This window comes from Salvia hispanica, chromosome 4, assembly GCF_023119035.1.
Source record: "Salvia hispanica cultivar TCC Black 2014 chromosome 4, UniMelb_Shisp_WGS_1.0, whole genome shotgun sequence".
NCBI lineage: Eukaryota > Viridiplantae > Streptophyta > Magnoliopsida > Lamiales > Lamiaceae > Salvia > Salvia hispanica.
In genome coordinates, this window is record NC_062968.1 from 49,482,886 (window position 1) to 49,496,449 (window position 13,564).

At 38.6% G+C, this 13,564-nt stretch overlaps 3 protein-coding genes across 3 annotated transcripts; all 3 read right to left on the reverse strand.

Moving 5' to 3' along the window:
• On the reverse strand, window positions 1-3,580 carry LOC125223466 (receptor protein kinase TMK1-like). Its single transcript, XM_048126629.1, has 3 exons — window positions 3,336-3,580; window positions 805-3,253; window positions 1-717 (listed from the first exon to the last, which is right to left on the reverse strand). The coding sequence occupies exons 2-3, from the start codon at window positions 3,215-3,217 to the stop codon at window positions 206-208; spliced, it is 2,925 nt and encodes a 974-aa protein (XP_047982586.1). The 5' UTR covers window positions 3,218-3,253; window positions 3,336-3,580; the 3' UTR covers window positions 1-205.
• Window positions 3,581-6,947: 3,367 nt separating this feature from the next.
• Window positions 6,948-9,174, reverse strand: LOC125218447 (histone deacetylase 8). Its single transcript, XM_048120117.1, has 3 exons — window positions 8,720-9,174; window positions 7,780-8,360; window positions 6,948-7,542 (listed from the first exon to the last, which is right to left on the reverse strand). The coding sequence occupies exons 1-3, from the start codon at window positions 8,946-8,948 to the stop codon at window positions 7,246-7,248; spliced, it is 1,107 nt and encodes a 368-aa protein (XP_047976074.1). The 5' UTR covers window positions 8,949-9,174; the 3' UTR covers window positions 6,948-7,245.
• An 869-nt stretch (window positions 9,175-10,043) lies between these two features.
• Window positions 10,044-11,796, reverse strand: LOC125224099 (aluminum-activated malate transporter 2-like). Its single transcript, XM_048127445.1, has 5 exons — window positions 11,472-11,796; window positions 11,248-11,388; window positions 10,903-11,172; window positions 10,741-10,835; window positions 10,044-10,663 (listed from the first exon to the last, which is right to left on the reverse strand). The coding sequence occupies exons 1-5, from the start codon at window positions 11,701-11,703 to the stop codon at window positions 10,148-10,150; spliced, it is 1,254 nt and encodes a 417-aa protein (XP_047983402.1). The 5' UTR covers window positions 11,704-11,796; the 3' UTR covers window positions 10,044-10,147.
• Window positions 11,797-13,564: the final 1,768 nt, after the last annotated feature.

Sequence of the window (13,564 nt, forward strand, 5' to 3'; positions counted from 1 at the left end):
TACTTGATCAAGAATTTGTATAGATGCTGATTAAAAAGATAGTGGAAAAGCAGCATATTCTGTATTATCTACATAGTGACAACAACACATTCATTTTGATGAACTACGTGTGGCTAGTATTCTTCATATGCAATCACAAAAGCGCAAATCAATCTCATTCACAAAAAAAACAGAGAAATATTTTGCAAGAAAAGATTATCTGCAGCTAGCGAGCATCAGCAGAAGTGAAGGAGTCTGCAAACCCGGACGGCTTAGCTGGGATGCTTCCTTTGCTGTCCTGGCTAGCACCGCTATGATCTTTCCCGTCCGCAGCTTCTTCTTGCCACCCTTTTAGCATCTGCGCAAGAGGCAGCGCCATGTTTATGCCCGAACACTCATCACTTTCCTCGTACGGCTCCCATTTCTCCACCAGCTGAGCTTGTAGCACGTTCACAGCGTGTCCCATCTCAGGCCGATGGTTTGGATCCCGCGCTGTGCAGTGCCCTGCCAGGTCAGCAACCGTGTAGATGGTCTCGTAGATGTCCTCTCCTATATCTAGAGCTGGGTCGAGGGAGGCAATGAGCCTATCCTTATCCGATTTTATCTGCCAAAACCACTCAGCCAAGTAACGATTCTCCTCAGGACGTTGATCATCAAGCGCCACTAGTCCCGTCAGAAGCTCCATCAGCACCACGCCAAAGCTGAACACATCCACCTTTGTAGTAATCTTCCCCGTCACTGGAATGAAACGAACAACGATTAGCAAACACACGTAAGGTAAGGACACAATTACCAATTATAACCTCCTGGTGATCCTTCCCTTACCAGCGTATTCGGGTGCAAGGTATCCGAATGTTCCAGCAAGTTTGGTAGGAATAGAGCTCTCTCTGTCAGGGGCCAGCTTCACCAATCCGAAATCAGCCACTTTTGCTCTAAAGTCATCGTCTAGAAGAATGTTGGAAGACTTAAGATCACGGTGTATGAAGCTGTGTTGGGCCAAATTGTGAAGATACTCGACTCCTCTAGCAACATCGAGAGCAATGACAAGTCTTGTCTTCCAGGGCAAAGGGGCCAAGCCTTGCGCTCTCCAACGGAAAAGATGCTTACTAAGAGCACCCTGAGGCAGATATTCGTATACCAGAAGCCTCTCATTTCCCTCAACAGAGTATCCTCGGAGGGTCACAAGGTGGCGGTGGCGAACATTTGAAAGCACGGCTATTTCTGATTGGAATTCATCTAAGGCCTTGTTACTCATGGTTGCAACCATCATCCTCTTGACTGCTACTACCGTGCCATCGTCCCTCGTGCCCTTGTAAACCACCCCAAAACCTCCATGTCCGAGCTCGTTCTCTACTGAAAAATCGTTGGTAGCTTTGCGAAGCTCCTGAAGAGGTATCATCAGTTTCCCGGCCTCAATCACCTTAGCACTGTCCAATCCTCCAGTGGTCGTCCTGCTCACAACAGCATCGCCACTTTTAACCACCACAGCAGAGCCGTTCACCACTGCAATCTTCGCAATGTCACCAGTATCAGGTGAATCTTGAGGATAAACCACAAAACCGGAAGCAGGGATTTCCGGCCTTCTTCTTCTGCTACAACACCAGATGACAAATAGGCCAGAAAGAAGAATCAAAACAGCCGAGGCTACAGTTGCAACTGCTATAATCACTGCTCTTAATTTGGTAGAATTCGCAGGTTTCGGCTCATTTACAACCGGACTTGACTTTCCAGACGAAGGTGGAGCATCTTTAGACGTTTGCTGATAATCACCAGATGAAGGATCAAAAGACGGAGATCCTGGATCCTGGTCCGCAGCAGGGGGAAAACGTGGCTGAGCAATTGGTGAGGGGGACTGCTTGGGCGGTTTAGCAGGTTGCAGCGGTGGACTGCCATCAATGATCACGCGCACACCCTCGCGAAATCTTGGCAACGGAGGATCAAACTTACTCCCACTTAAGTTCAACAATCTCAGTGATCCCAGCTGTGAAAGACTTGCAGGGACTCGGCCGTGCAGATGATTTCCTTCTAAATGAACTTCAAGAAGTGAAGACAAGTTACCAAGTGAAGGGCTAACCGTTCCATTAAGCCGGAGTTTTTGCAAATTAAGAACAGAAACCTTCCCCGAACTACAACTGATCCCCCACCAAGGCCCTCCACAAGGATCATTCGCTGTCCACTCGGATGCCAGCCTTTCGGGATAATCCACTTCACGAAGAAAATCCAAAAGGGCATTCACCTCCGGAGCACATAGCTTGCCCTGATCAGATTGACAGAACGAATTGAACGCATACGACACATTAGCAGATTTAAACTTTGGAATTGGACCCATCAACATGTTATTGTTCAAATCTAGAAGCTTAAGATCCATATTTGCCAAGCCAGCAGGAATCAGCCCAACGAGCCGGTTCCTGTTGAGGTTTAGCTCTCTCAAGGAAGTCAAACGACCGATGTCATCCGGGATCGACCCAGAAAAGTGGTTTCCATGGAGCCAGACCGTGGTTAGCCCAGCCATAGTCGAGACTACGTCAATAGGGCCAGTCATGCCATCTCCTTCCTGATCATTCAACCACAAAACCTGTAGCATTGAGTCACTAAGAGTGGATGGTATACCGCCACTCAGCCTATTATACGACAACCTCAAGGAATCAAGCGAGGGGAGCTTCCCGAAGAAATCAGGCACCGGGCCTACTATATTGCAACCGGAGCAAGAAAAGTTAACCAACTGAGAACACTCTGCTAACTCACTAGGTATACTCCAACCAGAGCTCTTGTTAAAGGGGTTATCATCCAAAGCCAACACACGAATACTAGTGAGTCCATTGAAGAAATCAAGAGGGATTGTCTCAAATTCATTGAAATCTAGGTATGCAAACTGCAGGTTAGATAATCCACTAAAACTTGGCAAATCACCATTCAATTTATTCCTCTGAAGGCCTAGATTCTCGAGTTTCTCCAATTGATTAAAATTTGGGGGCAAAGGCCCCTCCAATCCAAGATTTTGTACCTGAATCTGAGTGACTCTGGTGTTGGAGCACACCAAATGAGGCCATGCAGGGGGCCCACAAGGATCATCGCCATTATCTGGCCATTTCAAGAGCTCCGGGTTGTTGAGGCCATCCACGAAATCAGTCAGAATCTTGAAATCATTTTCATCTGTGAGGGTGTGAACCCTTACCAAAATGCAAGCAAGAAACCCAACAAGAATGTGCATTTTCAACTTTCTTGACTTCATTTCCATTTTTCATCAAAGCAAAATCTTTACACAAGCCCACATCTTCAATTCACAAAAAGAAAACACCCACAATGAGAGAAATCAAAGATAATGAGCAAAGAGTTGAAAGCCAAAATGTACAAACCTTGGTTGCATGCAAAATTCTTCAAGTAGAATGCTCTGAATTTGTCCTCCAAGATAGAAGAGAGAGAGAGATACAGAGGAAGTCAGTACTGTTCAATCAATTGGGTTTTGAGTGATATGCATTTGGATCAAACCCTAAAGACAAGGAAGTAGAAGGTCATAAATAGTGACTCCCTACTCTGTCTCACTCTCTCTCGTTTTCCTCTGTTCCCTTTTTTGTTTTGTTGTGGTAAGAATTCACTCACATTATTGAATTGCATGTCGGTATATTTTAGTGCATGAGATGATCAATCCTCTCCAACAGCTTTAACACAAGTGCACCGGAAAAGTCACATTCTTTATTTTGGATTTTGTAATATTTGTCACAATATTAGCTGGACAACGAAATATCTTCTTCTTTTATGTATAATATTATTCATACAAATGCAAATACCAATCGCTACAAAATAAAGATTGGTGTTAACTCAAAGTTCCAAAACGGTTACCAAAAAATAAAGATTACTATAAATATTGCTTAGATTGTTTCCCATATTTGCCTAAGGAGTATTTTAATCAAGACAATAAAACAGTCCGAAATAAGTAAACCTTAAGGTAAAAGGAAATCAGAATAATAAATGCAGCAGTTAAGTTCGGCAGAAATCGCGGGAGTAGAAATTTCAGGCAACTTTTAGAAATAATCTCAATTCACGGGGCATTCATGCCTTCTACCTTTCCCTTTTCTAACCATAATTATTATACTTTGCTTCTCTTGTGCTCTTCATTCGCTTTTCTTATTTTCTATTACCAATATTTAATTAAAATTTTATGCATGTTTTGTTTCTCACAAATGATAGAATTATACTCCATCACTCCATGTATTTTAGTAGAAGGGAATTACGACTATAATAAACATTAGTTACAAGTCTAATTAGAAATGAAGAATTGCATATTAGTGGGACCTTTGTAAATAAATATTCAATTCTTCCCACCCATGCTATCTCACTTTTTATTTTTGGAAGTCACCCTTAAAATGATACGTTCTGTACTATATTTTATTTTCTCCACTTAACTCATAAAATGATACTGCACTGTATAAAATTTCATGCTAAAGAAATGTTTTTCTATGTCGCAGATGTGGTAATATTTTTAGAATTTGCAGATGCTAACTAAAACAAATAATTTAGTACTATGACTCAACCTCACTAAATTGTTTAAAGTAGGAGAACTTAATAACTAAATTGTCAAACAAATGAATTACAGCTAGTTTAGAAATTAAAGAGCATGACCCTGCCAATTGTATTTCTACCATAGCTGGATAGAAGCCTAACTCAGACTGACACATTAAGATGAACGAGTATGATTGTCTGTGTAACGAAATACTCGTTAATTAGTCTTTTTTCTTTGGTAAAACAATGATGCCGACATTTTCCATGGTGGGCACAGGAAAATGATTGATCATCCGATTCTTAATTACTTGCTTAGCACTTAATGACGAAAGCAACAGCGTAAATCAAGCCTCAATAACAGAGCTGCCGACATTTCTTAATACCGAAATTGTAGCTTCTATTTTCATTTACATTTCAACTCAGTTATCTCTGTGCTTATATTTACAATTATAACATCACTTTTTAAACGTGACAATGTCACAGGAATGAGTACATGGCACATCATTTTGCAATTGACCAAGAATTTTGCCTTGAGTGCTGACCGAATCGATGTCTCATTATGAATGTCCCATTTTTTTTACCACAAAATGGTCAACTTTGGACTAAATATGGTGACTTAAAATGCAATTAATACCATGCTTCTTGATCTCCCTATTAATTCTAAAGAGGGTGACGTTTATTTTAGAATTTAAACATCTCACTTATGAATTGTCGATTTATAATTTGGCTTGAAGTTTTATTAGAATGAAACTTTATTAGTGATAATTCTGTGTCCCAAGTGCATAAGTTATCCTTTATGGCTCCATAATAAATACTGAGTTGGCGCCGAAACCTATTTCCAAAGCTTTCCACTCTACCTCTTCTCTTGTCATTGTTGTCAACCAAATTACATTAATCATTCACCATCCAATCCATGTTCAATATTACTAGTATTAATCTTCCTATTCTACCCTACTCTACTCGACTAATATATAGATTATTTTAAATCTTTTTGGAGATATACTTGGTTGTTTTTACATAGGCGTTCAGAACATTAAGAGAATGCATGGATACATCATAATGGTGATAATGACCTAAATGCCCCTTCTTTAGTAGCATAAAGCGTTTCCTAGTAGGGGTCAAAATTGTAAGCATCCACAGTGAAGTTTAGGGGCGCCGCACCAAGGTGGCCTCGCTGCATGATCCCTGAAGGAGGTGTAGAACCACGATTTCCACCGAAGGTGGGGCAGAAAACCGGGCTATATTATGGCTGATTCGCTGCGCTGGCGTTAAGACGTCCGATGATTTTTTAAGTATACTTTTCTGATTTTTAATTTTTTTCTTTTTTTAAAAAAATTTATTGACATGTTTTTTTCTATGGTTGATCCAACTCAATTTTTGTTAGAGGGTCAGTTCAGTCGGATAGGAGTTTATGTAATTTAGGAATTGAACTTATGAAAATTTTAGTAAATTTTTTTTGAATTTAATACATATAAAATTGAGTTGTGGCAGAAATATGATTGCTCCCGTTCCAAAAAATGTTGTTGAATGAGACTGCGTCAGGTAACAACTGAAAAATGAATTTGTATCTGAATTCTGAAATGAGGCTAAAATGACTTCCCCAATTAAGGATGGACCGAAAAAGAAAAGTTATAAAATACGTGTGAAAGAAAAGGTAAATATTACTCCATATAATCAACTATTCCTGAATCTTAACTGCCATATCAGAATCTAAAGTTTTATTGACCAAATTATGCGGTGTTTAAAGAGAGATCTAATCAAATCTTATTACAACATTAAAATATGAGAGGGTATCCTCTACTGCACTCCATAGTATGGAGCACCTTAGCCCCATATATTACTCTGCCGAATTTTATATCGCATCCAAGTTTAGTAGTATTAAAATAAGCCGAGAGTGAAAACTACGTGCTTATTTCATACAAATAGGTGTGTTCGGTTGCTATTCTATAACTCATTATCAATTGGAGGAGGTGACTATGTTGCTCAAATTATCATATAATTATCAATCTATGATTAAGTTGTGATTATTCAATCTCATGAACTAATGATCTTGCAAACTGAACCGACTGCAAAGTGAATTTGAAATCCCAATCCCAACATTTTACAAATAAAATTGGAGGTGCATATAATAAAAATATTGAGAATTTCTATTATTGTAGAAAAACATTCATAGTAGCATTTGTGTATTCAAGTTTTTTTTGTAGTACATATACATACTATCAAATTCAATTTGTTTAAAACATACAAGTGGATGGATTTAACCACAATATGCGATCCAGTAAATCATAATGAGAGCACACCTAACATGAAAAGCAAATGATAATGGTAAAAAAACAGACCTTTCATAAAGTAGCTCTCACAAAAGCATAAAATATACCCATAGGTTATGCTACTTTAGTTAATGGTTACATTTTACGCAGCAACATAACGAAATAAGTAGTCGGCCAACTTGCCAACTCAAAGTAAAATGACAAAAAATGAAATTTGATCAAATTGAGCATAGGAAATATACTCACTTATTTTTTGGGCCTCTGAACTTAAATCCCTACACTCCATTTCATGAATGAACAGTATAGGCCTAATAATCATACAAGAATCTAACTTTAACATAAATAAACATCTTGTTTGAACATAGAAATTCAATTTTAGAGCACACACATGTTTGAAGATGGTAAAGCTTGATGAACCAATAGGTAGTTGCATAAACGAAGAATATCAAAGTCGGTTGGTTTCATTTACTTGAATCAACAAGCTTCCGGCGTTGCTCTACTTTAGGAATGGGACGTTTTCTCTGTGAAACTTGTTTATGGATTCAATGACAGCTACGCAGAAAGTTTCATCTTCCGGATAATAAGCAAGGGGGTCAGGTAGCAGAGGAGCTGGAATGTTGAGCACACCTTCAAGCGTGGCATGCAGACAATAGGCCGAATAAGTAACATGGTAACCCCCCTCTTGGACAATCAGGATGCGCCCTTCACTATGCTTGTCAGCCATTTCACGAACCATCTGCCCGATTTTCCTATAGCCCTCCATAGTCAAGCATTGCCTTCCATTTGCATCAAACTACAGTTACAAAAATAAAATGAGATGCAGAAATGAAGGTGGATTTTCAGCTTTATGAATCCATTCCTTTAACAAAGCCCTTTTGCCAATCACATTTTAACTAACATCTTAAATAATGCCTCAAGAATCAAGATTCACTATATCATAAACTTTCGTCAAACAAGCGATTTCCCTCGGATAATAGTTCAAAGTAATGCACATTATGATTTGCAGGTTAATCAACAACATTCAACTTACAGCGCTAGAATCTTGGCCAACAACCAGAACCATCATCTCAGGATCAAATCTCTCGATAGCAGGCATGACTAATTCACTCATTGCACGTGCATACCCTCGATTTCCAGACCCATTGGGCAGGGGTATATTCAAATTATAACCATAGCCTTCCCCTTCACCTAGCTCGTCCACAGTTCCATCTTGAGGGTGCGAAGGCCCCCACGATCCATGATTCATATGAAGAGAGATAGTGAGAACCTTATTGGATCGATAGAAGCCCTCAGCAGTCCCGTTTCCATAGTGCACATCGATATCAATCACAGCAACTCTGTTAAGGCCAGAGGCGAGAGCTGATTCGACCGCAAGACCTGCATTGTTTAGAAAGCAATATCCATCTGCATGAGTAGGCTGAGCATGATGGCCTGGCGGCCGGACCAATGCGTACGAAATCTTTCCATTCCCATCAAGTATGTGTTTCATTGCTGACAGAGTGGTGCCGGCAGCAAGGAGCGCAGCGTCCCATGATCCAGGGTTCAAGAACGTTCCAGCGCCGAAGTTCTTGCCCCCGCTCTTATCTGCCTTGACTAGCTCGTCTATATATTCTGAGGAAATCCGAAATGTGCAAGTCTAACTGTTAGCTGAGAAACAAGAAAACTCAAAAGATAGGCTTAACAAGTGATACATATACATGTTGCTGTAGATTACAACAAACTCAACCTTGGAATCACTAAAAGGAGAGCAATTATAACATTTTGATTAGAACAAAGTATGTTAATAGAATTCGATCACGGTATACAACTATCTACTATACCAAAATGATTAATTCAAATATTATTTAAAGTGGGATATCATACTCATATCACAAATTACAAATACTAAAATGAATTCCAATTTTATATTACTAATCATAGCAGTAGGTGCATCAAAAAGGAGCTGAGTAAGAAGAATAGAATAGAGCTACCTTGGGTATGGAAAGAGAGCAATTCGGAGATGAGGGCGGGACGGCCTTGATGCCAAGAGATAAAAGAGGCGATGGGGCCCCGTTTGAGGATGGAAACTATGTTCTTGACCCGCCCCGCGTTCTCCGGGTGGGCTTCCAGCACATCTAGGAATCCGGGATCCATACCCGAGTCGAATACGCCCCGACCCGCATCATGCTTCAGCATTCCCTCCTCCCAGAAAACGTCCATGGATAATGATGATGGAACAACTCAATTGCTAAAATTCTTCTTTATTCAATAGATCAGAGCATCACAGTGAGTGGAGCCAAAACACAACAAAATCTAGCTTGAGAAAAAGGCAAGGCCACTGACAATTTTAAAAAGAAGGGCTGAATTGGACTAAAATGGGGCAATTTCACCGATTCATATTTGATTGAGTACTTGATAGTCGGAGATTTTTTGGGCACGCAAAAATATAAATCTTTACACAAATATAGGGCACAATTATTTGCATTAAAAAATTTAAAATGAAAACATAATTTAGAATCAAAAGAATGCGTTCCGTTAAAAGACGTATTATCTTATTTTTTTGGTTTTTTACTAGGAGACTTTCATTTCTGTCTTCTAAATTAGTGGGAACACTACAAATAAAGATGATGTTTTTTTAAGTGTGTATTTAGAAAATATAAGTTGATTAGATGTCATCCACTTGAATCGTAATTTCTTCTGTTCTAAATTGTGATTTAAGCCAAAACCAGTAGCAGTCAGTTTATGTATAACACACAAAGTGTTAAACTGTGTAAGTAGGATGGCCTACCATCATATTTCCAAATACTAAGTCCACATCAAATTTGTGGCGCAAGATTCCAATTAGAATTGGTAGTCAAAGAAGTCAAATAAAGTAGATAGTGTTCCACATTTCAGTTTGCTCTAAACTATCTTAACTAAAATATCCAATCGAACATACAATCCAAGTTTGGAAAGTAACTTTTAAATTGCTTTATAGTTGCTATTATACCCAATTCTTATAAAGTTACATTAAATTAATGTGTCTGCTTTAATTTGATACTTATGTTTTCCAGATCTGAAATGTGTGATATGCGTATATTTTATATAGCGTCACAGACACCGAACAAAAATATTATATTGGTGCGATAGAATATGACAACCCACACCACTTTCGTTTCTATCCAATATTCGGCTCACCTTGCCGGTAGCCACTGCCACGGATTGCGGCATCCGAGAAAATGAGTTTTGATAGAGAATTTCGAGATTCTGAATTTTGAAAAATGAAGTGAAGAAATGGTTAAAAGTATCGCCAAAGGGCTTTTTTGTCCAAAAAAATGGAAAAATTGATTAAACTTTATTAGAATTAAACTGGTGACAAAGTATTGAATTTGAGTATATGGCATTTTGAGTCAAACTAGATTCGCCGTGTCCCTTGATAATTACTTAATATCTAGGGGAACATTAATGAGCACAACATCCGTAAGTGCATTTGGATTCTTGAATTTGGACAAGGTGGCGAGTTCATGAACAGAATCCACTATGTTGGCCGTGCAACCAACAATTTGCATGAGCAGGGAAGCCACGGTGGCCGCCGGGCACAGGTCGATGACATGAGCTTCGCCCCATAGAGGAGTCTGGAGCATCAATTTGAGATTCATGGCTGCAGCTTCCGCCCTTTTCACGTGCGGATCAGCATGCGTCGACCGCATCATCGCCTTCATCCCCTCCGCTACTTCTGTCAAGGCCTTGCTGCATTCCCGGCTCATCTCTGTACATGCTTCTTTCATCTTTTCTCGAATCTCTATTGGCGTCTTCATGTCCGACTTAAGACAGCCGTTGAGTGCGTCTATCTTGCACGCGCATTCTCGTGTTAGCCTTCCAATTTTAAGGTAGTGCTCCCAAGGGTGCCAGTATCTGAATTTCCCATGCCTAGGCTCCCATTTTGCAAAATTCACCTACAACAAAAAGTATACACAGTGTTAATACTTAATAATCTTAATTGAGGGATTCCAACTTGTTTAATATGACTAACCAGTGATTCTTCAATGCTCTTTGAATCAATAACTCCTCTATAGCCTTCCATTTCATGGCTTTTATTGCCTGTCCCGAAATATTCGCCTCCAAAACCTGTAATTTTATATTCCATTTTTAAACAATACTCTATATGATTTAAGCGACTATTATCCCAGTATACCTTCCAAGAAGGTTGCGAGCGTGTGGATGTTAGTGGCAACGAGAGTGTGAAGATCTTGGCCGGCCCAACAGGGGCATATGCAGCAACAAACAAGTACTGTGGCATAACCAACCAACACGGTAGACATCCTTTTCTCCGCCATCTCTATCAGCTTTTCGCCACGATAAGTGCACACCGCTATCAACCCAAACGTCACAATTATTATCAGGAAAAAATAGTCGTTTCTCGCCTTCAGCTTTGGAACAAATCGACCAAACGTCGCCACTCCAGCTGCATAAACACAACACAATCACAATTTTGCAAGCAAAAAAAAATATTAACATTAAATCTGATCATAATACGTACATATGAAGAAAATGATGAATGCAAGCATGATGAACTCAGGCGTGTTGCCGGCAAAGCTGGTGGCGCCATGTGCCCCGACTCCTAATGCGCCTCCCACCAGCGTCGCCAACGTTCTGTTGACTCCTTTCCCAATCGTGGCTCCTGAAATGAAAACAAATGTAGTGAGTATTAAAAAAAGGGGAAGCATGCAATGGTGTCAGAAATGAGGGAGGGAGGGACCGGACCTATGGAGAACTCGAAAACGACAGCGACGGTGTTGACGGCCCACATGGCGTAAAGGCCGCTACCGGTAGAGTAGCCATCGTGAAAGAGATCAAAGTAGTAGATAAGAGATACAGCAGCCATGGCCACTCCCACTTTTAATGCGTGGACTATTTTTCTTGGATCTTCACCTCCTATTTTCACCACCATTTCCCAACATCCTTTCACCCCTTGTTTCACTTTTTCTATCGCCATTGCTGTATCAAGTCGATGGGAATGCGGAATTTATATATATCAACTTTGTATGGGTTTTGTGGAGGGGTCGGTGTCACATATAGTTAGTTGCCATTTACATATATTTTCAACAAACACTCACGATTTATTTATTGCTCATCTTACGAATTCAATAGGGCTACTTATTTTGCGGTTGTGTATATGTAGTCAATTTGATTTTGTTGTCATATGATAATGTAACCAAATTGATTTCGGATATTGAATTGTCTTTAAATTTTTGATTCTATTGTCTGCAATTGTTTTAGTGGAAGTGCAGTTCACACCCTTGTTGAAAAATTAGCTAGTGAAAAATATTTACTTTAGTTTAAAGCAGCCAAAGTTGTTTCCTTCTCTTTAGGAATTTCGTTTTTATCACGCCTAATATTTTGCCAATTTTTTGGTTATGCTAAGTGATAAGATAAGCACTACTACTTCTAAAGAAAATATGCAAACCGTAAAATCTTGGTTCAGTGATTTATGTCTTTCTAACGGGAGAAATCGTGCGACGATGAACCAAAATTATAGTTTCGTACTAATTATTTTTGAACACGCATGATAATCATCTAATTCAGTCCAAACATATGTTATATCAATCTGATTAACTACACAAGTAACAATAGGGAGTGAGATTAATAGCATTACAACAGCATTAATCTGGTGGAAGGATTGTCCACCACCTCAGATAGTGATACTGATGGTTACCGAAAAACATAGTCTTCCATCCAATTAAAACAATAATACCAGAGTCAGAAAATACAACAGCTAGCAGATTAAACTAAGAAAAAACAAAAAGAGGAATAAAAAAATAGTATACCAGAAAAAGAAATCACAAAGAGCAAAAAAGGAAATAAATAAATAAATAAAGCAACCCCTGTTAACCTTATTAAGTCGATGTCATGATAAACTTTCATGAGAACAATAATAGTTTTGTTCTCTTTAATCACGTATCACGTACAATGAAAAAAGTGAGGATAAAAAGTTCAAGTGCACTTTCATGAGAATAATACTCCCTCCGTCCCAAAAAAGTTGAGTCGTATTCCTTCTTTTTTTATTCCATCATTTACTTTATTCTCTCTTATCTTTTCTACTTTTTTCATCTCTCCTATTTATTTAATATAAATTCTTAACCTCCGTGCCCAAAAGTTTTGTCTCAACTTTTATGGGACGGAGGGAGGCTTTTGTTCGTCGATGCAACTATTGAAGGAATATTGAATCTCACAAGAAAAGTGTAGAATCGGAGGGGATGGACAGAATTGAAATGCGCAGATCATGTTTTAGCTAAAAACGTGGTAACAAACTAACAATAATTACATTCTAAGTCCAAATCAATTCACATTTATCAAAATAGAAGAAGAGGAGGGTTGCACATATTATTATCACTCATATTTATTAAAATACAGAGATTGAAACTTACAGCGACAATGTAGTGGCGTGAGGAGGAAGAAGTGGTGAAATAATTATAACCTAATCTAATCTAATTAATATTCGATCTGTTATTAAACAGTGGGCTGGCCCAATATTATATTATTCATCATAATTGAAAAAAAAAATCTATTATTTTACTAAGAGTCGCTCCTTTATATGTCAATATAGATTCAAATTTTATTACATAGATGAATAACTTACCGTGCATAATAAATCTATGGAATCAATTATTTTATTAGTTAATTAAATACTATACGCACATTAATATTATTCAAACCAAATATACTATCAAATATGATAAAAAAAAATAGATAAACATTAGTAATTAAAACAATACATAATATGGATAAAGTGTCGCCTGGTTAGTGTCTAATTTAGATCAAATATATAGGTATGATTGAAAAGTATAAAAAGATAG

Bases quoted from the DNA above. Each gene is read 5' to 3' on its own strand.
- LOC125218447 (XM_048120117.1), bottom strand. From the start codon at position 8,948: ATGGACGTTTTCTGGGAGGAGGGAATGCTGAAGCATGATGCGGGTCGG. The intron at 8,361-8,719 runs GTAGCTCTATTC...GGATTTCCTCAG, and splicing joins GCTCTCTTTCCATACCCAAG to AATATATAGACGAGCTAGTC. The intron at 7,543-7,779 runs GTAAGTTGAATG...TTGTAACTGTAG, and splicing joins TTGGCCAAGATTCTAGCGCT to TTTGATGCAAATGGAAGGCA.
- LOC125224099 (XM_048127445.1), bottom strand. From the start codon at position 11,703: ATGGCGATAGAAAAAGTGAAACAAGGGGTGAAAGGATGTTGGGAAATG. The intron at 11,389-11,471 runs GTCCGGTCCCTC...TTTTCATTTCAG, and splicing joins CGTTTTCGAGTTCTCCATAG to GAGCCACGATTGGGAAAGGA. The intron at 11,173-11,247 runs GTACGTATTATG...GTGTTTATGCAG, and splicing joins ATTCATCATTTTCTTCATAT to CTGGAGTGGCGACGTTTGGT.
- LOC125223466 (XM_048126629.1), bottom strand. From the start codon at position 3,217: ATGGAAATGAAGTCAAGAAAGTTGAAAATGCACATTCTTGTTGGGTTT. The intron at 718-804 runs GTAAGGGAAGGA...GTTTCATTCCAG, and splicing joins CCTTGCACCCGAATACGCTG to TGACGGGGAAGATTACTACA.